The sequence below is a fragment of the Furipterus horrens genome, unplaced genomic scaffold (assembly GCF_987537825.1).
Source record: "Furipterus horrens unplaced genomic scaffold, mFurHor1.1.pri manual_scaffold_2, whole genome shotgun sequence".
NCBI lineage: Eukaryota > Metazoa > Chordata > Mammalia > Chiroptera > Furipteridae > Furipterus > Furipterus horrens.
This window is the reverse complement of record NW_028327172.1, coordinates 35,495,671-35,522,556: the sequence shown is the minus strand read 5'-3', so window position 1 is coordinate 35,522,556 and position 26,886 is coordinate 35,495,671. Positions and strand designations below refer to the sequence as shown.

At 34.7% G+C, this 26,886-nt stretch overlaps 1 protein-coding gene across 1 annotated transcript in view; it reads right to left on the bottom strand.

The window, feature by feature from the left end:
• COPB1 (coat protein complex I subunit beta 1) overlaps positions 1-26,651 on the bottom strand; it is a 31,044-nt gene extending 4,393 nt beyond the window's left edge. Inside the window, exons 1-18 of the mRNA XM_090263755.1 lie at positions 26,540-26,651; positions 25,593-25,743; positions 21,716-21,945; positions 21,172-21,341; positions 19,210-19,324; positions 17,910-18,002; positions 16,643-16,780; positions 15,104-15,223; positions 12,914-13,021; positions 12,685-12,831; positions 10,909-11,054; positions 9,318-9,414; positions 7,695-7,855; positions 6,701-6,821; positions 5,288-5,515; positions 4,958-5,137; positions 2,444-2,588; positions 1,451-1,570 (exon numbers count right to left, since the gene is read on the bottom strand). Of these exons, the coding sequence (XP_090119881.1) occupies positions 1,451-1,570; positions 2,444-2,588; positions 4,958-5,137; positions 5,288-5,515; positions 6,701-6,821; positions 7,695-7,855; positions 9,318-9,414; positions 10,909-11,054; positions 12,685-12,831; positions 12,914-13,021; positions 15,104-15,223; positions 16,643-16,780; positions 17,910-18,002; positions 19,210-19,324; positions 21,172-21,341; positions 21,716-21,945; positions 25,593-25,683 (2,410 nt within the window). The 5' untranslated portion in view covers positions 25,684-25,743; positions 26,540-26,651. The remainder of the gene's footprint in view (positions 1-1,450; positions 1,571-2,443; positions 2,589-4,957; positions 5,138-5,287; positions 5,516-6,700; positions 6,822-7,694; positions 7,856-9,317; positions 9,415-10,908; positions 11,055-12,684; positions 12,832-12,913; positions 13,022-15,103; positions 15,224-16,642; positions 16,781-17,909; positions 18,003-19,209; positions 19,325-21,171; positions 21,342-21,715; positions 21,946-25,592; positions 25,744-26,539) is intronic.
• Positions 26,652-26,886: the final 235 nt, after the last annotated feature.

Below are 26,886 nucleotides of genomic sequence, written 5' to 3'. Positions count from 1 at the left end.
GATATCAAAATTGCCCTGGAATATCTTCAGATACTTTATTACTCAACCTGCTGGAGATTTAACTTATTCTCTCTCTCTCAAATTTGTTCTCTCTTATATTCCTTGTTTTAGTGATTGACATAAACATAAACCCAATAAATCCAATCAAGAAATCGGAGTATCAGTTATCCCTTGGCCTTTTGGTGGTCTTTCTTCATTTGTGTCTCCTCCCTTCCTTTCAGTTTTATCTTTGAAAAATGCCTCTTGGGTTTTTAAGTAGAATGTTACCCTCCATTGGTACAATACAAATCTACGTGAAAACTCAAATAAAAAAGAAGTCTGAGGGTTACTCTAGCCCCTTCCTCTTCAATCAGTAACCATGTCCTTGGCATTCTATCTCCTTAACGTCTATCATATTTAGCCCTTCTCTCCATTCCAACCACTACTGAGCTGGCTCAAGCTCCCTGTCATGTCTCACATGTGCTACTGCAATAGTCTACTAGTTAACCACCCTGCCTCTTCCAATTAGTCTTCTAATATAGTGCTGTCACAGAAACATTTTATCATGTAACTCACTCACTTATAATTCTTTAATGGTTACCCATTTATATGCAGGATAAAGTACAAAATCCTTAGCCTAACAAGTAAAATATAGCTCCCACTAACTTTCTTAAACTCATTTTTTTCCTACCACTGTAAACTCCAGGTATATACATGCCTCTGTTCTAGCTACACCCCTGTCTATCTGTAGAACCCTTACTAATCTTTTAAAACCCTACTTGAGAATTAGCTCTTCCGCAATGCCTATCCTAACATTCCCCCTTCCTCACCCCCATTTTGAGAGAACTGAGCTAACTGCATCATAGACTTCCACAGGCTTCTTTCGTAACAGTTACCATTATGAATTGCACATATCTATTTTACATATTGGTTCTCCTTTACTTGACTATAAGCTGAGGACAGAGGTCATTTGTTTCTCACCATGAGAGACCCCACCCTACCATAAAAATAGCTAAAAAATAAAATTAAAAAGTTTTTGACTGAATGCTTCTATAGAAGCCAGTCCTTTGGTGACTTGACAATAAATGCTTATGCAAAGTTTTAGACTGAGTTCAAATGTTATCCTTTGGTAACATACCATCGACGTTTATAAAGCCTTCCATACTGTTAGCATTTTCTCCCATGACCTCAAAGCACACAGTAAATAAACTATCCCATATCACACTGCATTGCAATTATATATTTATTTATCTCCTCCTCCTGTTTGACAGTTTCTTGAGGACAATGACTCTATCTGGTTTACTTCCATGTATCCAAAATATGGTACAGTCCTTAGCATCTCAGGAGGTACTCCATAAATGAATGCATAAATAGATTCAGGTTCTGTCCTCAAGAAATATCACGGTGACTCATTACAAAAATTCTTTAATAAAAATATTTAAACATCACATGCTGTAAAATAATTCCTTACCTATGTTACCAAATATTATTCCATTTTCTGTTGATGCTACTTTGACATTAGCTTTAATATTTGCAAAATCATGAGGAGCAAGAGTCAAAGGAGACGGCTTTTCCACAAGTTTCAGATCCCCTGAAAAAAAAATTTATACATAGTTAAGACATATATATAAGAGCCTCAAATCATTAAAAAGTTAATAGGCTTCTCAGAATAACTATATGTGTGTGTGTGTGTGTGTGTGTGTGCGCACGCGCACGTGCATACCACTGCATTTCAACTAATGATTACAAACTTCTCAAAAAGCTTAAGTTGTAAACAATATATTCCATTACAAAGAAGATAAAACTGCAGAAAAATGTAAGTTCTTAGAAACTTAGTACTTTATATAGACATCAAGCTATGCTAAGGGCAGAAATATATTTTCCCTTGATATCTTCAAGTCCCTCAAGTCTTGTTTAAGCCATGTGGAATTTCCTAGAGGCACTGCACTGTTCCTGTATACAATTTATATTTACCAACTTCAAAGACAGATATAGAAGTAGAGAAAGTCTGATTCATGTGTCTTTAATAAGAAAAACAAAAGACATCTTACATTGCTAAATACAATAAGGATATATTGCTCTGGCCACATGTAGTATATATTGGTATAGACTCAGAAAATACCTCGTTCCATACTAAGGGAATTAAAAAAATGTAACTAAATGAGCTACTTGGTAAATCTGTAACTTAAACAGCTCTTATTTCTATCTAGAAAAACTGGTATGTGTGATCAAGCTCAGTGAGTAAACCTATTTGGATGTACGGAGAGCATAAGCATAAGAAGATACCACAGAGTTCAGAACACTAGAGTTAAAAAAGACTAATTATTAAATGTAACACTAAGTCTTGACTAAAATGTAACAAAAGGCTCAAGAGAATTCTTATACTAAAACTTGTGCATATCCCTTAATGATCTGTCATAAAGATTTACTATAAATATCTTTCCTTTATGGTAAATTTCCTCACCTAGAGTAGCTAACTCTAATGTACAGTTCTGTAAAGTGTCACTGGTTTGGTTCACAACAAGTACATCCAGGACGATATCATACTGGTTGACATGAACATAAGCTTCTGCATATACAGGATCCGAGAAACCTGTCAATTGGGTAACCTGTCAAACAAAAATGAAGAGATAATCCAATGACTGAGACAATTTAGCCAAACATATCCTAGCCAAATGATTAAGTCTGTTTGGTAATTAACAGATATGCTTAGATTAGACAAGTCATTTTGAAATAGGTGTAATAAAATTGTTTTGTAATGTAGATAGAGTAAATCAAAACACAGACATTAGAAATGATGGGTCCTAGAATTTATATTTCAGTAGTTGAAAGACATTAAATATGTCCACCAAATACATTAAACATAAAACTTAAGAAATAGACTTGGATACATTTCAATTAAATCCCTCAGCACCTAAACTCATGTTCTCTAAAACTCAAGAACCCAATAAAATTCAGATCATGTGGCAGTCCCTGCTAACCAAGCTCAGGAATGAAATAGAGCACATAATGAGAAATGCTTATAATTCCATGAAGATAATTTTTTAAACGTGTTCCCCCCAATTTTAAAAAGAAACGTCTAAAACATAGCACTTTTAGGACATAATATTGTCACCAAAAATGTAGACAACAGAAGAAAAAACATATGAATTGGACTACCTCAAAATTAAAAATTTTTATACATCAAAGGGCACTATTAACAGAATGAAAGGCAACTCACAGAATGGGAGAAAAATATATGCAAATCATGTATCTGATGAGGGACTTACATTCAGAATATATATAAAGAACTCCTATAACTCAAGACAAAGATAAATAAGCAACCAGATATAAAAATGAGCTAAAAACTCAGACAGACATTTCTCCAAAGAAGATATACAAATGGCCGATAAGGACATGAAAAAACGCCAAATATCATTTATCACTAGGGAAATGAAAATTAAAACCACAATTAGATACTAAGTCACACCCACTAGGATGGCTACTATTAAGAGAACAAAGAAAAAGTGTTAGCAAGTACATGGAGAACTCTTATGTACTAGGGATATAACATAAAGCAGTGCAGCTGCTATGTAAAACAGTATGGCCTTTTCCCCAGAAAATTAAAGCAGAATTACTATGTAATCCAGCAATTCCACTGCTGGTTAAAACCCAAAAGAAATGAAAGCAAAGCCTTGAATAGGTATTTGTAAATTCATGTCCACAGCAGCATTATTCAAAATAGCCAAAAGGTGAAAGCAACCCAAGTGTCCATTAACAGATGACTGGATAAACAAAATGTAGTATATATTCAAAATGAAATATTATTAAGCCTTAAAAATTTTTTTTTTTGACACATGCTATAGCACGGATGAACCTTGAAGACATCAGGCTAAGTGAAATAAGTCAGTCACAAAAGGATAAATATTGTATGATTCCACTAATATAAGGTACCTGGAGCAGTCAAATTCATAAATAGAAAGTAGAATGGAAGCTGCCAGGGGCTGAGGAGAAAGGGAGTGGGGGAGTTATTATTTAATGGGTATGGAGTTTCAGTTTTGCAAGATGAAAAAAGTTCTGGGAACAGATGGTGGTGATGGCTGCACAATAATATGAATGTACTTTAAAAAAAAATCCTCACTCGAAAACATGATTACTGATTTTTACAGAGAGGGAAAGGGAAGGGGAGAGGAAGAGAAACATTGATGAGAAACACGGATCATTTGCCTCCTGCACGCATCTCAAATGGGGACCAATCAGGGTATGTGCCCCAAATGGGAATCAAACCCGTGACCTTTCAGTTTACTGGACATTGCCCAAACAACTGAACCACACTGGCAAGGGCGATATGAATGTACTTAATGCCACTGAACTGTATACTTAAAAATAGTTAAGAGGGTAAATTTGATGTTATGTAAATTTTACACAATTTTTAAAAATAAAATATTTTAAATCTTTAACTGACATATTGAGAGCAATTCCCAATTTGAAAGGAGGTAAAGTGTTCTAGTAGTTTCTATTCGGCAACTAACCTTAGCTTGGACAACAAAATCAATTTGAGACTGTTTACTCATTTAATAAAGGTATTAAACTAGATCAATGATTTGTAAATTTATATATTTTGAGTGTAGTATAGTTTTTCTAACAGAATCCTATATGGAACCCAATATATTAAGAATATAAAAGTAGAGTTGCCCTGTTTAAAGCAGTGGGACATAGGAAAAGCTGAGGGCAGGGTGTGGAGGAGGTCAGAGTCCTGGCCTAGAAAAGCTTTAGTTAACCTCTAAGGATCCCCCAGCTCTGTGTATTACACTAGGATTTCAACAAGTTATAAAATCAAGTACTATCATAAGTAAAGGACTTTATCAGCCTCTCAGTTGTATCATGCTGTATAACTCGTTTTTCTTTTTAAAAAAGAGTGAGACAGGTAACTTCCTGATTACTACTTTCTTAAGTAGCCAATAAAAATAACTTACCAGTGTATTTGACATTTTGTTACCTTATTAAGTTTAGATGCTAGGGGATCTGCTGCCTCTTTTCTCTGTGTGTTACCCATAGCTGCCAGCAAACTCAGCTGAAACTGATCTTCCTTGCAGTTCATTTCATTCTTAGCAGTCAGTTGCATGAAGGAAATGGGGTCATCAGGCTGTACTGTCACATTCCTCTTTTCAGACTCTTTCTGTGTTGAGAAAACAAATAGACGTCTTTTTAATATGGAAAGAAAGACAGCTTTTTGTAAGCCTTTAATAAGGACTACCTTCACATATGAGGACTGATTTTTTTTTTTAAGCTACAAAGCACTGTTATGGCTTTATCAAATATCCCTTACCTTTTGAGATAATTTTTCTTCTTCAAGTTTAGCAGATAACATGTGTGAAAGGGACTGTCTGCATTCCTTATTGAAAATGTCATTCATTAAAGGTGAACATTCAGATAAGACCTTGAGACACAGGGAAATTCGATCTACATCGTCATCTGTAATTGGCTTCTTAGGAAGAGAGGATTTTCCCAAATGAAGGATTGTGGCCATGAGCAACATAGCCTCAGCGACAAAAGACTAGAAAAGTAGAGAAATGGGTTATTTATTGTCATGATTCTGCAACTGGAATAATGTTGCTTTATCATAACTTACAACTCAAGAAAAAAAAACTAATTTTCACTCACTTGAAAAGATTTCAAATCTTTTATATTTTGTCTCTTATCTTTTTTGCATCCTATTTCTTTTCTATACTAGCTGCCACTGTCTAAAACCTTCATTAAGCTTTAACAAAAAAATAGCGATGGTTTTTAACTGTCTTGTATTACTCTAACCCCTTCACATGCCAATGCTATCTTTTTAAAATTCCAACTACAGAAAAGCCAAAAGAAAGATATATTTCACAAATAGTTACCGTTTTGTCATGTTTCCATTCTTATTTTACTTATATATATGTACAGTTTTCCCTCACTTAAAGAGAGTGGGGATTAGGTTCTAGACCCCCCCGCGATAGGTGAAAATCTGCGAAGTAGGAACCTTACATTTATTTTAGTATTTATATAAATTTTAAGGCTTTATAAACCCTTCCCACGCACTTATAAACTGTTCCCAGTCCCTTATTAACCTTTCCCACTCCCTTATTAACCTTTTCCACACCTTTATAAACACTACTTATGTTAAACATATTCTACACTCTTAAACCTAGGTAACTTTAACAACATATATATACAGGACCACAAAATCCTGCGATATAGTGAAAAATACGTGATAAATAATTAAGTATATTTTTTAAAATCCCACGATACAGTGAGGCCATGATAAGTGAACTGCGATATAGAGAGGGACTACTGTACATTACCTTAAATGAGCATATAGTCAGAATGGTCAGAGCTATGATGAAGGTTATGAACTGTGGTAATGGGAATACATTAAAGAGAAATTTCTGGAATAAAACGGGCAATGACTGGCTGGATGAAGACGCTGCAGAGAGGTGTATCCTTCACTGATGCTTGACTAATCCTAGCCAACAGAAATGACTTCAAAAACCCTTATAACTCTTCCACTGAACTAATCATAAGGTATTATTATTGTATTACTTTGTCAATTTTACAATAACATTATATTACTGTGTCCACTTACCCCATTAAACCATAGCTCTTTCATGATAGGAACTCTAGCATTCACTTTTAGATCCCTCATAGTGAAATGCATATAGCAGACATTCAATGTTCACTTGTTGGGTAAATGTAGAATAAATAAACTTACATTTTGCTTTTTCTTCTCCTGAACCAAAGCTACATAGCGCAAGGCAATCTTGGTCAGAGTTGTGGCAAGGGAGGCAGCAACAAAGAAATCTCCGTCCAGGAGGAATCCTCTCAGGGGAGGTCTGCAAAGCAATCAAGGGAAATGAAATCCACTAACTTCTTAAACAGCATGCAGCTTTTGCATAAATGATTCAAATAAGGCTATTTAACACTCTCACTGCCACCCTTCAGTGATGAGGAGCTCAACTAGCTCCCTCTAACTCTCAGAATGAAAAAGGGAAAAGAAAATAATACATGGATTTAAAACCTATCTTCAAATGATACAAGAAACAAATAAATATAAAGAGAAAATGGTGAAGGGTGTATGTACTGGAGCCAATGAACTACATTCAAATCCCAGCTTATCTACAGTATTTATTTACTGTGTGCCTTTGGTTAAGTTACAAGCTTCAAGATTCAAATTCCTCTTCTATAAAATATGACAATAATATACTCAATCTCAATGGGCTGCTGTGAAGATTATATGAGGCAAACTAAAAGCACAATGCCCAGCATGTAATAAACAATTATTAAAATTTTAGGCATTATTTTCATCATCTTCACTATAAAACTGGAGAACAAAATAAGAAAATCATTGGAATTTTATTCCATCAGTTAGAAGTGGAAAATCTTCCCAAATATTTCCTAAAAGACAACAAAACTCGAATATCATTAGTTACCTCAGCTTAGCATTTTCTATATGAGTAAAATAATTCTAGCTTAAACAGAAACCAGTTATTTTAATAAAAACACTTACAAGAGCAGAGAATTAAAATCATCAACACAATTCCTGAGAGAAAGAACTTAAATATCCTTCTCCTTTCAAGTATCTTAAATGGCAAAGATTGCCCTTTTGGTCAAAAAAACCAAGTAAAACTAAAGAAATCACTTGAGTGTTTTATTGACAAGAGTAATAAAAACAAGCACAGCTGGCTGTGCACAGTGCTGCAGGTTACCTCTCTTCCTCTTTCTTGGTGGGCCTGGAACTGCTAAGGGCGCTCTGAGTTGCATAGGTGCCCATCTCAGTTACCAATTTCTGAACTGGCCCCACAGATATTTCTTCTTCAGGTTTTAATTCACCAGCTTCTTTCTTTATTTCTGACTCTACTATTGGGATCTAAAAATCAATTAGAAACATCAATTTAGTAATAATATCAATAGCAAGCAAAATCATATTTAAAGATTTTATTTATTTTTAGAGAGAGGGGAAGGGAGGGAGAAAGAAGGAGAGAAACATTGAAGAACAAGAGAAACATTGATAGGTTGCCTTTCATTCTCCATCAACTGGGACCCAGCCCACAATCCAGGCGTGTGCCTTGATCAGGAATTGAACAGGCGACCCTTCTGTCTGCAGGAGGACCCAAACCTACTGAGCCACAGCAGTCAGGGTGCAAAATCTTATTTAAATATTCAACCATTTCCACAGAAAAGGCATTTCCCCAATGGGATTTTTTGAACTTGGAACTCTCAATTTTCTTTCCTTCCCATGATGATGTAGTGAGAAGAAGAGGGTGGTGTTAGATGCCACATACTTGTTCTGTTTTACACAAATTAATTAAACTACTTTGAGCCTTAGTTTCTTTTTTTCTTTTTCTTTATTTTTAGAGAGAGGGAAAAAGGAGGGAAAAAGAGAGAAACATCAACTGGTTGCCTCTCACATGTGCCCAACCTAGGACTAAACCTGCAACCTCGCCAGGCATGTGCCCTGACTGGAATCAAACTGGCAACCTGCTGCTTTGTGGGATGACACCCAACCAACTGATCCTCAACGGTCAGGGCGAGCCTTAATTTCTTAACCTGTTAAATGCAAATCTTAATTCTCTCCACACAAATTACTAAGTAAGAAAACGCTTGGGAGAATGACTAAGACAAAACAGACCTTCTTCTTCTTCCCTAACTAACTAAAAGAGCCCTCATTCTCCTAAACTGAAATAAATCTGACTTAATTGTACAAAATAACTTCGACTACCTTAAAAAAAAAAAAAAAAAAGGCCACTGTACATGTAGTCCTCAATACCAGTCTACTATCTATCAATTTCTTTATTTTACAAATTAAAAACCTGATGTCCAGTCAGGTTAAGGAACTTATATCCATGGCCCAAGAGCTAATTATTGGCAGAAGCAAGACTGGAACCCAGGTCTCCAAAAAAAACACTGTTTTTTCTATTCCCCCCATTTGGTTGTGGAATGAGGAAATACTGCTGTCAGTTTCAGTACATACATACTGTAAAGTCAGCCCTGTTCTTATAATATTTGCATTCTTCTTTCAGAACACATAGGTTAAAGAAGAGTTTTATAAGTCTTCTTATTTTTAAAAACACAGAAACTTCTGTTCAAATAAAATCTTTCCCAGAAGGGTAAATAACACAGTGGAGGGGAGTGCCCCCACAAATTTCCAACAGCTATTTGGTTTCATTATCTGGGTAATTAAAATACATTTTTCAGCCCAGATAAAAACCCAAAAGTGAAAGCGAATCAACACATAAAAGTCAGGTGTAAAAAATGAAGAAAAATAAGGGCAAATGTATAAAATAAAAATCACCATCTAAAGTAGAATCTACTATAAAAGTAAAACATACATCTCCCAGGGACCTTCGGACCTCCGTCATCACACTCTGAATGTCTTCTTTGGTACTACAGTATTCTCCCAGAATCCATAATGCTCCTCGGTAAATCCTAAAACAAGAATATAAGTTTTGAAACACTGATTTGTCAACAAATCTTGAAGCAATTTTTCTTTGTGAATTTAAACTCAAGCAAGAAAATAATATTCTGCAGTTCTAAGGGATTATGAATGAAATTTTAAGAAATATAACAAAGACATTAAGTTTCTTTAATTCTCCCAGCAACATAGCATTAAAAGAAAAATAAGTGCTCTCATCCATCATTATTAGGAACATTGTAAAACTAATAAACCCAGTGGTAAAAATAAAATACCAAAATGTTTCCCAGAGAGGTGTCATTCTTCATTTAGGACAGAGTTAAGATGAAAGTGTATCTTATCACCTACTACTATAAAAAATGTATTACTTTAATGTAAAAAGTACTTTTTATTTGTAGTCACTGAAAAGAACAGGCAGGATGCTGACCAGAACAACAAGGAAGGAGTGCAAAAGGATCAATAACAACAACAACAAAAAGTAAAGAAAGCAACAATTTTCTAGTTAAAGACGTTAAACTAAATAAAGGCTTTAGTCATCTTTTCCCTATGATTTTCATTGAGTTTACTTTTTAAAAAATTCTAGAAACTGAAGCTCTAACAGACTGTGCATGGCTGCTAAATGCAGAACTTTGATATTTTTCTCATAAAGAAGGCAACTCTTTCTCAGTTGCACAAATGTCAATACATTTTCAATCAGAAAAACAACTTAAGTCTATTATAGTCTATCCCTCAGATGCTTTAAAGGAAACAAAATTTGAATGTAGAAGTCCTTTCTCATTAGTAAAGGCTATCTGAAGGGAAAAACATCATGTTAGATTTAGGTTGCATTTGTAATCCTTCACTTTATTTTTTTATTTAAAAAAATTACATATGTGTATGTGCACGTGCACGCGCGCGTGTGTGTATGTGTGTGTGTGTGTGTGTATATATATATATATATATATACATATATATATATATATATATATGTATTTTACAGAGAGAGAAAGGAAGGGAGAGAGAGGGAGAGACATCAATGTAAAAGAAACATCAGTTGCCTTCTGTATGCACCCAAATTGGGAACCAAACCTACAACCTAGGTATATGCCCTGACTGGGAATCGAACTGGCAACTTTTTGGTCTACAGGATGACACTCCAACCAACTGAGCCACGCTAGCTGGGTGCAATCTTTCACTTTAATAAATGATAAAGGGACACATAAATAATAATGATATTTAAAAAGTGATACCTTTAAAAATATCTTTGTAGCCACTTTAGGATTCACAACGTTTTAGAGAAAATTAGGATAGAAAAATATAGCTAAATCACAACTATAAAAAAATTTTGTTCCAATAGGTTATGCATCAACCGAGGGTGGGTGTATGGTAATGTTTACTGTCATTCTTATTTTGTCTTGATTGTCTTGAGTCATCTTTCCTCTTCTATATTTTATATCAACTGACCCTTCAAAGACAGATACTGGTACAGTGCTTACTTAACTTTACATTTAAATAGATTTTAAACTTACTTGACAGATTTAATAGCATGAAAAACTTCAAGCATTTTCTCAACAATAAGCATTCTCAGGTTATCAAAGCGCTGAATGGCTTCACGAACAAACTCCAAGACATCGGCAGCTGCTGCTTCATTACTGTCACTGAGAAATTCCATTAACTAAAAGAAAAGAAACAAAAGAGGATAACGATTTAAACTTAAGGTTTAATAACCTTAAGCAATTTTTAATAAGGCTAGAGCAAATTAAATAAATTTACAAAGCATGTAATTAATAATTTTCAAATGTGTAATAAAATGTAAGTCAAGAGACAAGCACCACTAAATTACACCAAGTCACAACGGCTTTCCAGCTTCATGTGCAGCAAAATTTATTACAAAACTCACTATACAACGAAAGCTAGAAATCCACAACTCAAAATAAATTAATTGGATCATCCTAAGTTGGCTGGGTGATGACCTGCAAAAACGAAAGGTTGTCCATCAGATTCCCAGTCAAGGGCGTATGCCTGAGTTGCAGGTTCGGTCCCCAGGTGGGAGCACAGCAGGAGACAACCAATCAATGTTTCCCTCCATTATCAATGTTTCTTTCCCTCTATCTCCCTCCCTGACCCTTTTTCTAAAAATAAATAAATAAAATCTTTATTAAAAAAGTAAAATCATTTTAGAAAAGAATTTAGAGCTCAATAGCAAAATTTCAAATTACAATACATACCTCCTTTACCTCACAGTTATAGAAACCAAAATATTCTAGGGTATGGGAATTTTTCTTATAATTGAACCTTTCAACTTTAAGAGGTAAAACTATCTGAAAGAATTACTTATTTGTCTTAATATATATATATAAAAAATATAAAGATCTATCCAAAAAAAATCCAGCCATTGTTAATATAATGAAAATGGTTTACGTGACACTGATGCAACTTGGCAGTCAAAGAGAGTGGACTGGAACGAGCATGTGTGAACAATGACAACTTCACTGTACTAGTCAGTGTAGGCAGTAGACACTGTTGAGTGAGCATGTGTACTGTGTGGCTGTCACATTCAAAATGACTGAGTAAGTAGAGCAACAAACTGCATCAAATTTTGCCTTAGGCTTGAACATTCCTCTGTGGAAACTATTGGGATGATTCAGAAGGCCACAGCTATGGACAACTCATGCATCATGCCTTGTGCAGAGTTTTTTGACAAAACATCAAATCATCCAGGTGACTCAGTCATGCTACAGCCCGGATTTGGTGCCCTGTGACTTCTGGCTTTCCCCAAAACTAAAATCATCTTTGAAAGGGAAGAGATTTCAGACTATTGATGAGATTCAGGAAAATACGACGGGGCAGCTGATGGCAAGAGGGAGAACTGTGTGAGGTCCCAAGGTGCCTACCTTGAAGGGGACTGAGGTTTCATTGTCCTGTGTATAATATTTTTTGTATCTTCTTCAATAAAAGTCTCTATTTCTCATATTACCTGGCTGAATACCTTCTGGACAGACTACACACACACACAGACACACACACACACACTCACACACACAAAATAATTTTACTTTAGGTAACTGTAACAAGCAAATATATTTTTGTTACTATGATTTTACTTTATTTTTTAATGAAGATGTAAGAGAAAGAAGTCAAAGTCCTTATTCCTCTGAGTTTAAGTGTGAACAGAAAGCTCCCTTCTGACCATAAGATTTAATAATTCCAAACAACTGAGATTTCTAGCATTTAACTACTGAATAACTAGAATTTTTAAACTTCTTTTTGAGAATTTCAAAAGTAAGATAATCAGAATTACATACCACAGGAATAACATTCGCAGCCATGTCTGGAAATCGGACAGAACAGGAATGCAATGTTCGCACAAGGAGTTGTCTATATTTGTCAGTATCTTCATGCTCAGACACATTATTTGTTTTAATCACTTCCTTCTTCAGTACAATAACCAGCTACAGAACAAAGTAAAAATAAGTGAGAATTACAACATGTTTGGCCTGATAGCTTACAAACGGCTGTCAGAGTTGTTTTTACCTCTTCAACATTCCTAGAAGAGACAAGATCCAGTGCTAACTGCAGAGTTTTCTTGCGTACTTCTAGGTCTGGTGTGCTTAATACTCTTAGGATGTCCATAACCAGATCCTGAAAAAGAACAAAAAAATCAGAATTTCTGGTTATAAGATGAAAATCTTAACTGAGGAATGGAGGGTTCTGTCCATCATCACCTTAATTCTTTGATCAATAATAAAATCACTAGTGGTGGAAGAAATAGATATTTCTGGTCTCCTGATATAATGCAATATGAAGTATATAGTATCACGTATGATGTATACAAATTGAAAATGTTTACTCTGACTTTATCAAGCTTCAAATCAAACTTAACGATTTATAGGAAATACAGAAATCTAAGGAACAAGCTAAATGACAGTACCAGAAAGTAACCAGACACATCCAGAGAAGCATCTGACAGGCCAATTGGTCTGGTCTCTTCAACAAGTCAGTGTCACGAAAAAAAAAAAGCAACTGCTCAAATAAGAGACTTAAAGGACACAACAACCAAGTATGATGATGTATGGCCATAAATTGGACAAAACAAACAAAAAGGGCATTGGGGGGACATCTGGAAAAATTTGAGTTTGGAGTTGGTATTAGATAATAAGAAATTATCACCAATTTTGTTAGGTGTGACAATGTTATTTTGGCTTTGCAGGAAAATGTAATATTTAAAGATGTATACTTAAAACTAATTTACAAATGATTTTACTTCTTTAAACTTTATATGTTTAAAAAATTTCACTGAAAAGTCCTGATCAGTGTGGCTCAGTTGGTTAAGCATCATCCCACAAAGCAAAAGACTGCCACTTTGACTACAGTCAGGGCCCATGCCTGGGTTGTGCCCAGTCCCTGGTGAGGCACATGCAAGAGGCAACAGACTCATGTTGCTCTCATGCATTGATGTTTTTCTCCCTCTCTTAGTCCCTCCCTCCCACTCCATCTAAAAATAAATAAAACAAAATCTTTTAAAAATAAATTTCACTGATAAGAAAGTTCTAACATCGGCAGCCGTCCGTCTCGAGAGACGATGGTGTAGCTTCTTAAGAGTCTATCTGCACCGCCGAGAATGGCTGTGCAGTCCGACTCGGGAGTGACACGGTATCTGTCTCCTCCCGTGTTGAATCGACATCTTGCGATGATGCTGGAGTGTCCTCTCCAGTGAAGCTGAAGCTACAGAGCCTGGGCAGGGTGATATGGAGGGTCTGCTGTTGCCCATGCAGCAGACCCCCCCTCTCTTCGCAGCTGAGAGATCCAAGGGAAAGACGGAGTCAATACAGCTTGGTTTCAGGTGCGCCGCAGGAGTTGCCGGTGTTGACTACAACGTCAAACCGCCTTAGGGACTCCGGCTCCGGATTTTCTGTCAGGGTTTACTCCCTTAGCCTTTCCCCTGAAGAGGTATGCCGCAAGGCAGCGGAGGTTTTTTGGAGTCAGAGTTTTCCTTCTCTGATGTACCCTGACTGGAAGATCGAACCAGCGACACTTAGCTCGCAGGCCGACGCTCAATCCACTGAGCCAAACCAGCCAGGGCAAGAAAGTTCTAACAAGTCTAGGAATATACACCTATATAGCCTTCATTTACATTTACCAGTTGTTAATACTTTGCCACAAATGCTTTATCATATTCTCTTTACTCCTAAACATTTTAGTGTATACCTCCCAAGAATAAGGATAATTTCTTATATAACCACAATACAATTACTAATTTAGAGAACTTATCATTGATACTGATAGTGCTAACTAATATACAGTCTATATTAACCTTTCTTCAATTTAGCAGTCCTTGGTCTTAATTTTTATGATCATTATTCTCACAGAGTAAATAGGTACACTGATAACTTTTCTAGAATCTAATCATCTTTATTCGCAATCAGTTGGCACAATTATTTTTCAAGAAATGTAAATTACATTCAAATCAAAAATATTTCTCTACTGCTAATAATACGAAGTGCAGTACAATAGAAAAGATAAAAGATAACACATTAATTAATGTTAGAAACATTTTTATGGCAAAGACAATACCACAAAAAGCGATGATGATTAAAGAGTTACACCTTAGTTGAGCAAAATTTAAACTGCCCAGTCATTTCAGCTAACAAAGATGGCAAGCTTGGGAATTATCTCAATATATAAAAGATTTTATTTAGGACTTCTCATTCAAATAACAGTTACCTGTAGTACTCGTTCATGAGCAGGATGCTCTTTTAATTCTATCAATCGATCCAGAACTATGAGCTTTACATTGTTGTCACTCTCCTTAATAATTAAATCAATGTAACACTGAGCAGCAGCCTATGTAAACAAACAAAAACCAAATATACATTTGAGAACACATTCATTTATCTTTAACATAGGTGAAAATTAGAAAAAAAAACCAAGACAACAAAATATATTTACTACTCCTCCACTGAAGTCTATGCATTTTTTTTTTAAGAGTACGACCCTCTATTCTCTAAATTCTAACAAATCTCATTATTTTTCAAGTTTATAAAATACTGGAAGCATCAGAAATTAAAAGAATGAAAAGGGACTGCTACAGGCAGATTAACAACCAAAAATTAAGGATTGATATTAAGGAACAAGGCAGGAAAAAAGCATATAAACAATCCCCAAAAAGTATAGCTACCGAGAATCTTTTACTGTAGGTGCAAAGTCTGACACACCTGCATTACCATCCAAAAAAATAAAAAATATTAAGATAACCCTGAGTCATTAAAAGCAGAGGACAAAGGAGCAAACCTGAAAAGAGCTCCCAATGTCTTGGAACAATCTGATCAACAAAATAAATGACAATATAATAGATTAAAATCCATACAATAAAATATCAATACAATAAAATGATATAAAGAAAGAAAGGAGGAAAGGAAAGACGAAGAAGGGACATCTCTTCCTTGCGGAAGAACTCCAATTAGTAAATGCAGAAAGAGGAAATAGAAAATCACCATTAAAATACTACAGTAATAATTGCTGTAGAAAAGAACCACTGATGGATGCTAAAATTAGCTGATGAAAGTTCAGAAGAAACAGAATACTCATACAGTTTCAAAGTATCTTCCCATGATATTACTGATTACGGAAGGAAAAATTTTAATCCAACAGTGGAGAACTCTGGAAGACACCACCTTAACCGACTAATCAAGGTTAACATCACCAGTTGTAAGATATACCAACATCACGTACTCCTTTATGATACACTGAGAAAGGAGCATCACTTCTGTGGTATTCTTCCCCCAAAATGCAGAGACTTGATGTAATTATGAGAAAATATCAAACAAATACAAAATTGAGAGATACTTTACAGACTGATTCAATACTCTTCAAAATTTTCAAGATCATGAAAAACAAGGAAAGGCTGAGGAACTATCATTGATTGGAGGAGACTAACACGTGATAACTAAGTGTCATGTGGTAACCTGGACTGGATCCCAGGAAAGAAAAGGGCATTAGGGGGGAAACTGGTGAAATTTGAATACAGTCTATAGTTTAGTTAACAATATTGTTCCAACTTCAATTTCTTGGTTTTGACAATTATACAATCGTTACGCAAGACATGAACATTATGGGAAGCTGGATGAAGGGTAATGGGAACTTTGTCCTATTTTTGCGACTCCTCTGTAAGTTTACCACATAGTAAACTGCAATGTCAATAAATCATAAGTGATAAGACAGAGCATTTATCATCTAATTGGCATCAAAAGAAATAAGCAGTACCTTGATTGCAGTAGGTGCACTAGAGAGTGTCACTAAAGTTCCTGCAGCTTCATATTTCACAGCAGGGCTAGATGACTGTAATAAGTTATAGATGCAGCGAATAAAACGAGCCCTTTCTGATGGATTAGCATGACAGACCTGGAGAAGAAAACATTTAGGTTTCAACTGACTTCATGGACATTCGATTTCAAATAAATTTTTAAAAACAGACGTCAGTTTATGGAATGCTAGTTTCTTAGCCTGAAAGCTAAGAACAGTTTTATAAGGACATCTGAAGATGCCAGCCAACCTGGGATGAGACACTGTGACGCAACACTTGTCATTTCAGAAAGAAATACGTTTTACTTTCAATAATTGTCACAGCAGCTCATTTATTTATGCATTCAGTAATAATTTATATTTTCACTTCCACAAGAGGTTTTCAAATGACTTATAATAAAAGATGCATACTATACACAAGTGAAACAGAAAAAGAAAATGTAAAGTAGAAAAGCAAGGACAACAATGATCAAGTATACTACAGGTATTGGGATAGGATATTATATTTGGTCTTAAAATTTTTACTCTGGATATCACATCAAAAAGGAAAATATGACAAATAATATAAATCTCAAAAGCTAGTAAAAGGAAAATACTAGTTCTTAAAGCAAGAAAGGTAACATCTTTTTAAGTTACTACTCATATTTTGCAATCATATTCAATATTGGGGAGACAACTAAAACGTTCTATCCTGCTCTAAATGCACCTTAATGCCTCTACCTGTGAAGTAAATATCCCTTATTTTTTCTTTTGAAGTTAGTATTTATGTTAGATTTTCCTAAAATGTATCCACTACAATGTCTATTACTTGAGCATGACTCAAAAACTATTCTCTCTTACTATAACCTGGCTCCTCCTGGACAAAATTAGTCAATGGAGAGCAGAGAATCCCTATTTTTGAGAACCTCGGAGGCATTCTTAAACTGTACATATGAATTAAAAGGAATTATATATTCACAGTTCTGGTTTCATCTTAAATGCCAATTTCATATGACCAGTACCCTGTGTTAAAAGGGGCCACTTTCCTGCAGAAGCAAAGATGGCTATAATGAGCAGTGTCTGCTCTGAGTATTTTTTGTCCATATCATCCTATTTAATAAAGTCATTCCAAATATGTGTACTACTAAAACATATTAACCTAGCAATTAAGCAGCTTTCCAGAAAGACTATTTAACCTTATCTTAACTGTTCAAATTTATTTTACCCATCATAGATTGATTAGTCTTACCTTATAAATTAGCTCAACAATAACCAACTGAAGAATGTCTCCAAATGTCTGAACTTGGTCAATACAAGTACTTAGGTAATCCAAGGCCCGATCCTAAAAAAATAAAAATATATTTATCAAACTCCACCTCATTCAATAAAAGCACTTAATGCAACCTAAGAAAAGCAAACAAACAAACAAAAAACATACACAACTAAATAGAAAACAAATGAGGAAATTCAGGGCAAAGGAAAATTAACTGATGGAAAAAAATGAGGGCTAACACATAAATATAAGCCATAAAGTCAAATATATGTTCTAGAAATGGGTCACCTATATGGAATTTTCCAGCAGCTACACGAAGGAGAAAAATACTATGTATTCAGAGTACATGATTCTGGGTATTTCAACAATCAAAACAAACCAGCTCTTTATGAGTACAGTTCTTCCTATTTCTGAGAAGAAAAATCTCATAGATTCTCACAGACTGAAAACTGTGATAGAGAGACCTATGGCCTCAACAACATCTGTATAGTAAAAGTATCAACAAATTTTATCAACTATTTGTGATTCTGTCCCTTTATGTAGGTAATACTAAAAACATAGATCACTAAAGCCAACTCTACAAGAGGACAAAACATTGTGACCTAAATACATAGCTTTCTTATAATCTTGTTTACAAAGAGAAAACAGCAGCATCCAGATTTCAGAGGAATGAATAGACTATTTTTCAATCTTCATGCATATTATTTCCCACATTTTGATAAATACTGGACAGCAAAAATCCCTAGCTTAGATGCCACCAAGGTGTGTAGTCACTGCTAACCACCAGCAGATCCATATACTTGAACTACCAGCAGAGCTGGATGTCAAGTTGATATACACTTAAGAAATCTGTAGAGTCTAGTAGGAACACACTTCTACACTGAAAGTGGATGCTCTTTCGCAGACATCTCTCAGGGTGGCCCTTATATAAAGCTACTCTTTTTCTGTATTAAGAAATTTTAGATTTATACCAAGAGAAGGAAAAACAGGCATCAAAGCCCCAAAGTAGAGGGCCACAGAATATGGCCATAATTTCAATCTGGAAAACCTGTAAGGCAGTTGTATTAAATGCCTCACCAATGTTTACTTTGATATTCTAGAGGAGGGTTAAAAAAATTTTCATACAAATTAAGTTCAAATATCTAAAAACACTCTAAGTATACAAATCACATAATATAAACAAAATTACCGACTAAAAACTTGATTAGGTCTATGTAATACTTTCAATTATGATTTAAATACAGTCATAAAAGTAGATTTTTAAACAGTACTTCACCTGATCTGCATGAATTAGCATCATAAATGCATTCCTTTTGCAACTTGCATCCTTCTCATTCACCAGAAAATCATGTATCAGTTCAGGAGCATCAGGTATAAGATGTTCAAAATTTCTTAAAATAAAACCAATAACACCCAGGTTTAATAAAAACTCGTTATTTTATTTTAGTTACTCTCTGGATACTACCAAAATTAACCTTTATCAAACTTTATAATAGTATCAATTGTTTTGCTTTTTAAAACTTTAAAATGATAGAAAATTGTGGGCAGAAATCACAAGTTTACATCTTCACCTATTAAGTTATCAAATTACACTTTTCTAGTTCAATACAGAAAGAGCTAATTTATTCAACATGCTATCACGTATCTCAAATAATTGTCCTTCATATACTTTAGGAATATAATATCAATGCTCATAGCGACATCCTTAAGGTACTGAAAGATCCTTCTTCAATAATCATTAGAGTCCTAGCAGAGTAGCTCAGTTGGTTAGAGGATCCTCCCTATAAACCAAGGTTGTGGGTTCAATCCCTGGTCAGGGAACATACAAGAATCAACCAATGGATGTATAAATAAATAAGTGGAACAAATTAATGTTTCTCTCTCTCAAAAAATTTTTTAAAAAAACCATTTTTTGAATTACTTACTGACTTCTTATTTTGGAAATTTTAAAGTATTTCTAACAGAATAATGAACATTGTATTAAAAACCATGACTTAACTTCAAGAACTATTAATTTACAGCCATTTTTTGTCTCACCAATGCCCCTCCCCACTTCCTCTCCTTGCATATTGTCCTGAAGCAAATCCCAGACCACTTATCATTTCTTTTGTATATATATCGGTATGTTCTCTAAAATTAAGAAATCTGTCTGCCCTGGCTGGTGTGGCTCAGTGGACTAAGCACCAGCCTGGGCCTGTGGAACAAGAGGTTGAGGGTTCGATCCTGGTCAGGGCACATGGCTGGGTTGTGGGCTGGGTCCCTGGTTAGGGGTGTACGAAAGGTGACTGATTGATGTTTCTCTCCCTTTACTTCTCCCTCCTTTCCACTCTCTCTAAAAATAAATAAAATCTTTTTAAAAAAGTTCTTTCTTTTAAAAACTAATCATAATACCCTTATGATACCTTAAAAATTTAACAATTCCCAAATATCATCATATAAACAGTCTTCAAATTTCCAACTGTCTTAATGGCATAACTTGTGTGCATGTACAATAGTTTAAATATTGAAATTTGTGTAGTCTGTATAGTAGCTTCAAGGAACTCTACATTGTTAACCACAATAACACTTTCCCTAACAGGTAACAAAATCTAATATAACAGTAAGAGAACTGTGAAATTATGTAACAATCAATTATTAAAGTACGAAGATGTTTATAAAAATTACATCCTACTTATAAATGGATTGATGTCATTGATTATAAAACTCAAGTTTTCTAACTTCATCTAACTGGTTCTGTGAATTTTTTTAAAGTTCAAAATCTTCAGCTTCCTAAGAACAGGAATTAATTGAGAATTGCAAACTTTTCTATTAAAAAAGTTCCCATTTTAAGGCCTCTAAGGGTAAAAAGACTCAAATTCTACAAAAAGAGAATTCTGAAAGTCAAAACTCAAAAACTTAAAGCCTGTAGGAGATAAGTAAGTTAATAAATTAATTAAATGGGCTGGAGTAATACAACTGAGAATGGCAGGCACTGTCATAAACTGGAAAGTGTATAACCTCTTTAAAGGGGGCTACTGTCATTGAATTTCAGCAGATTGTTGTCATGCAGAAACTAAGATCCACTGTTGACTTTTTATGTTGACAACATAATGATAATAAGGAAAAAATCTCATTCAGGCCAAACAAAACACATCTGCAAGCTACACACAATCTGTAAGGAACCACTTTGTAACCTGTAGTCTAAAAGACTAAACAAACAGTCCTCACAGAACTAGTCCAGAGGAGTATCTTTATTTACCTATAGATAGTGTAGATGGCCAAAACAGCATTTCTTCTAACATAGCTGTGGCGATGCTCCAAACAAGCACGGATAGCTGGCATTAAAGGTTCTAGCAATTCTGCTTCTTTCAATTTGCAAAGAAAACGAAGAGTGGAGCCTCGAATAAATTCATTAGGATGCTGAAGATCCTGATATAAAAATTTAAATAGAAAATGTCGAGTTCCAATATTTTACAAAAAAATATTAGTGCAAAATTTTCTAATGAAAAAATAATAAAGTAGGTTTAATAAGACCTAGATTATCAGATTTTTATCAGATTCCTGTTGATTAAAGCAACTTTTTATTTATCACATCAATATCTTATATTCTGTGTCATTATTTTTTATTAATAACACATAAAAATACATGGAAAATGTCTGAAAAAAGTAACGATAAAACTTTTTACAATAATAACTTACAACTTTAGTTCCAAATATTTACAAGTAAAACAAAGCACCTTCCACCAATTTTTCAATTATCTAAAATCCAAGCAATATTCATGGATAATTACAGTTTAGTTTACCTTTCTATACGCATCACATACAAGGATCATTTCATGTAAAAGCCTCCCATCTGGTGTGGTTTTAGGAACAATTTCCCAAAATACCAGAAGTAATTTTTTGATGGTGTGATCCTGAAGAGGTAGCACAAAACGAATGATGGTCATCAGAAGTCCAGGAAGCTTTTCACCATTCAGAATCATAATGATTACTTTCTTCAAAGCTTCAGTCTTTGACTTCACATCTCCTTTTTCTGATTAAAAAATATTAAAATAAAATTTAATTATTTCAAAAGGAAATATCTCAGATAATTTAAAAGAGATTAACAAAATAAAACATTTTCTCACTATCAGCTGCAATGGTAATAAAGGCACTAATCCAAATGACATGTGGCATAACCTGATCATGGCACAAACAAGCTACATGACTTCACACAAGTGATTTATCTGTGAACATCATGATTCTTTACATATGATATGAAGACACTGGTTTAGATCTCTGGTCCCTAACCAATGGAATTAATGCAGAGACCATACTTCATAGGTATACTAAATAATGTTAAGTCTCAAGCATGCAGCTATTTTTCAAAATGCAAAGAGATGCTATTAAGTGCTGTTGAATTCAAAGCAGCTTTTAGCTACTATGTATAGTATTTTCTCAACTGAAGTTACAACCTCTACTAGGGGGTGGGGATCAGTGACATATTTTCAACATTAGGAAGATCCTCAAACTCAAAAAGACTGGGAACAGAAGACTAGATTAATTCCAAGATCCCATCATATTCTTACAGGCTATATAAAACTTTAGAAACTTTCTTAAGATATTACCTAAAAAAATTAGAAAAAAAATGTACTACATTAGTGGTCACTGTTTAGAATTAACACATTTAAGATACTAGTTTATTGTCACTTAGCCTAAAAAAAATGCACTATATTTTATGCAAAACAATTAATAAATTCATATCATTATCACTGATTACTAAAGATTTTATGGTACAGTAGTCCCTCTCGATATTGTGGTTCACTTATCACAGCCTCACTGTATTGTGGGATTTTTAAAAATATTATATTTATTTATCGCAGATTTTTTGCTCTATTGCGGGATTTTGTGGTATTGTATACATACGTTGTTAAAGTTACATAGGTTTAAGAGTGTAGAATATGTTTAAGAACATAATTAGTGTTTATAAAGTGTGGAAATGGTTAATAAGGGAGTGGGAAAGGTTAATAAGGGACTGGGAATGGTTTATAAGTGAGAAGGGTTTATAAAGCCTTAAAATATATATAAATACTAAAATAAATGTAAGGTTCCTACTTTGTGGATTTTCACCTATCACAGGGGGATCTAGAATGTAATACCCACGATAAGTGAGGGAATACAGCAGTCCCTTGCTATATCACAATCTCACTGTATAGAAGGATTTTTAAAAATATTATATTTAATTATTTATTGCGGATTTTTCGCTATATCGCAGGATTTTGCGGTCCTGTATATGTATGTTGTTAAAGTTATGTAGGTTTAAGAGTGTAGAATAAATGCAAGGTTCCTACTTTCCGGGGGTGGGGGGGGGTCTGGAAAGTAATACCCACGATAAGTGAGGGAATACTGTAGTGTATCTCTTTTGGATCCAAAATTCAAAGGCAGAAATATAAGAGACAAACATAGTGCTACTACAATTGTGTTGATTATAAAAATAAACAAGTATCTAGAAGAAAGGACAAAGGGATGACGAAAAGTGTTTAATAATCTTAAGAGTTATAATGAGGAAAAGATAGAACAGAAACAAATTTCTAATACATAGAGTCAAGTGGCTATTAATAATGAGTTCTTAGCTGTTGCCAAAGAGACAGAGACTGTGAATGATAAGTTGGTAGAGTTATAGGAAGGATTTAAGCTTCAGAAGAATTGTACCAGGTAAATCAAAAGTTCATATCCTCAGGTATTTGAACTGAAAACACAGTAAGGGTTACTGGCATATTTACCTCATAAGTGTCAGTATTTTTATTTAAAACAACTTCTCACACATTTTTCCCTGCTTCAGAGTATTATATCTCCAGCCATATATGAATAAAAATTGGTGTGCACCATATCAAATCAAGAAATAAATGTGGAAGGATGGAGTATCAATCTGGGCAAACTTTTAGTTTTTAAGTCAGTGAGGATGACAGAAACAAAGCATTAGGAGAGATGGCAGTAGCTGACAGCTATAACCACGGAAATAAGATAGACGAGGCAAAGCTCTAAGTGGCTAAAGTTGTATTCACTGAACAGGTACAAGTTTTCCTCTCAGTCCCAAAACTTCTTTTCTGAAATTTTAAAAAATATTTTTTTCTAATTTGTTTAATACTGTAAAGGACAGAAATGAAACGGCATAAAGTTGTATCACTATAATGTTAATGGCTTCTTTTGTTCCAGTTTTTGTCTACTTTTCACAAATTAGTAAATCTTAGTTCAGCAGGATAAAACACCACTTGTAACTAAAGATTAAGTTTTAAGTTTACTAGCAAAGTTGTAGAAAGCTACACCATTTATATTTGAAGCCTCTCAACACCAATTTCCATTTATTCCAACAATTAAAATTGAGGTTAGGAATGCTTTTATCTACATCTTCAAATTTTTCAAAACTCTGCCTTCATGAACATTACCAAAAATACGAAAAATTTGAAGTATCAATTCAATTCACCAGAGCACATATCCAATGATTAAAGGTAAAGAAAAATGTAGTAAAGCAACTCAGTATTTCACCAAACAAAAAAGTATTTGTTACTCAAATTGGAAACTACTTCTAAACTTTTTCTCAATCTCAACTCTTTTGAGATATAGTATATGTGTATATATATATGTATATATATAAATCTAAAATATTTATTTATTTATTGGTTAAAGAAGGGTAGCCAAGGCAGCTGTAATTGGCAAGGGTATTGTTTATAATTAAGGACAGATTTTGTTCTTTACATTCCCAGCTATAACCTTAAGTATTTTGGGGGTCTAAACGTAAAAACTAAAGTCTATTTATTTGCATTCCATTCATATATATATATATATACACATATATATATTTATATATATATCTTTTCTATATAAGGGTATCAGTTTAAATGCCATAAAACAGGGTTTTTTTCCCCCCCTTCTTAAGTTGTTGGAATACATAAGTAAAATATTGTCTCCTTTCAAACCGTGACTATCTTCTAAAAGATACTTTCAAGATCGGAAGCATAATTTTCATTGCACTCTATTTAAACAGTAGTTATCAGCTTAAGTTAAACATATTTTTAGTAGTTCCATTAAACGAGAATCATTATTTTGGAATGTGCATTACTTAAAAATTTTTGACAGAATCACAAAAAGGAGACACAGTGTACACTTTTAAAATTCAGAAATATGTTTCTCCTTTGCATAAATGCTTTAAAAACAAAAAAGCTTAAACCTTTCTAGAAAATACATGTATATTCTAGCATTCATTCATTTGTTCAACAGGTGGCGAACCCAAAGAACAAAGTTCTTTTGGTTTTACAAGCTAAGTAATATGAAGTTAAATGCAACAAGGAGCTAAGACATTCAAATAACATTCTCTCAACCTGTTACCTACAAAGTATTATCAGCTGTATTTAAGCATTATATATTGAACTACACAAGCCATTATGTTATTTTTAGGAACATCTAGCAACAAAATTATATTTCTTTAGCTTTACTAAGCTGAACTGAAATGTTTTATTTCCAAAAACCAACACTGAAAGTCTAAAGGTAACAACTTTTCATTTTTAGTAAGACAAAAGGTCTACTGAATAGATCCTAGAAAAAGATTTAGACAAAAATTAAGCATTTTTAATTAAAATGGAACTTGAAATGCAAATGAGCATTTTATTTTCATATCATTTTCAAAATATTATCAAAGTTTACCCAGGTCATTTTTTAAGCTAATTTCGGATGGTGGTTCTGAATCCATTGGCACGTTAATTAACGTATAGCACACGTTCTCAGCAGCCGTCATGGTTTCTGGAGATAATCAACCCTTGATACAAGATTTAAAGATAATAGATGCCAGAAAAACCTAGAAAAATAAATGCAAGAATATCATTATAAATAAACCCTCCAAAAAAAAACAAAAAAATAAAAAACCCCAACAAACCAAAAAACAACAACAACAAAAAAACCCACAACCATAACTACCGTAATCTTTACTGTCTAAAGTTCATTCAGTTTAGCTTACAAGTTTTGAAGTATTAGAAGGGTTGGGTCAATCTATATTGGGTCCTATAAAAATAGAGCCTAATATTTAAAAAAAAAAAAAAAAAGCACTTGTCAGTTTCGACCTAAGGTATATTATTTCCCACTCCATAACCCCGCCCAGGGTTTAGAATGCTATACTGCAGTTGAGGCCCACCGTACAGTGACAGTCCCCGGGCCCCGCCCCATTATGTTATAGAAGTGATTTAACAAGGCATACAATCTGAACTGCTCGAGTAAAGAGATACTGTGCACAATTACTCTGTTAAAACCTTTAAGTGTTTTATCGCGATTAACAGCGGGACCCGACTCTGAGTACGTGAGTCCCTTTATCCGTGCGCACCTCCACGCCCCTTCCCTGTCCTTTTCTTCCAGCAAAGCAAGCGCCAGCCCGGAAAGCCAAGCCCGGGGGAGTCTAGGAGGGAGTAGACCCCTGGCCAGGACGCAGGTCGGGACAGGGCGTGCGGCCCAAAGCTTCCCATACCCCTGGCTCCACTTCTCCAGGCCTGGCCGCAAGCGGCCTAGTCTCTCTCCTGCCGCATCCTCCCGCTAGAGAGCCAGGTCCCCCGACTCTGCCCAGCCCACCACGCCTTTGGAATTGGGGACTCTTAGCCCGCTACCTGGCTTCGAGGGGCAACTGCTGGGGAAACCGCTGGACCGTGTACTCCTGCTCCAACCCCCAGCAGTAGCGGCGACTCCGCAGAGTCCTTGGCTGACGTGGAAGGGGGCGGGAGAAGACCGAACTACAGCCACCTAACCCCTACGGCAACTCAGAGAGGACATGCCTTCTGCCTCCTGCGGCTGCGCGCTGCCAGTATGTCCAAGTTTCTTTCTCATCAACGGCTGGTTTAGGCCGCAGAAAGGACTGGGGACGTATTTATCGTTTTCCCTGCACGCTTGAATTAAGCGCTGTAGTCATTTAAACGCTCTTTAGCAATTGTCTTTTTATCCAGGAATTAAAATAGCC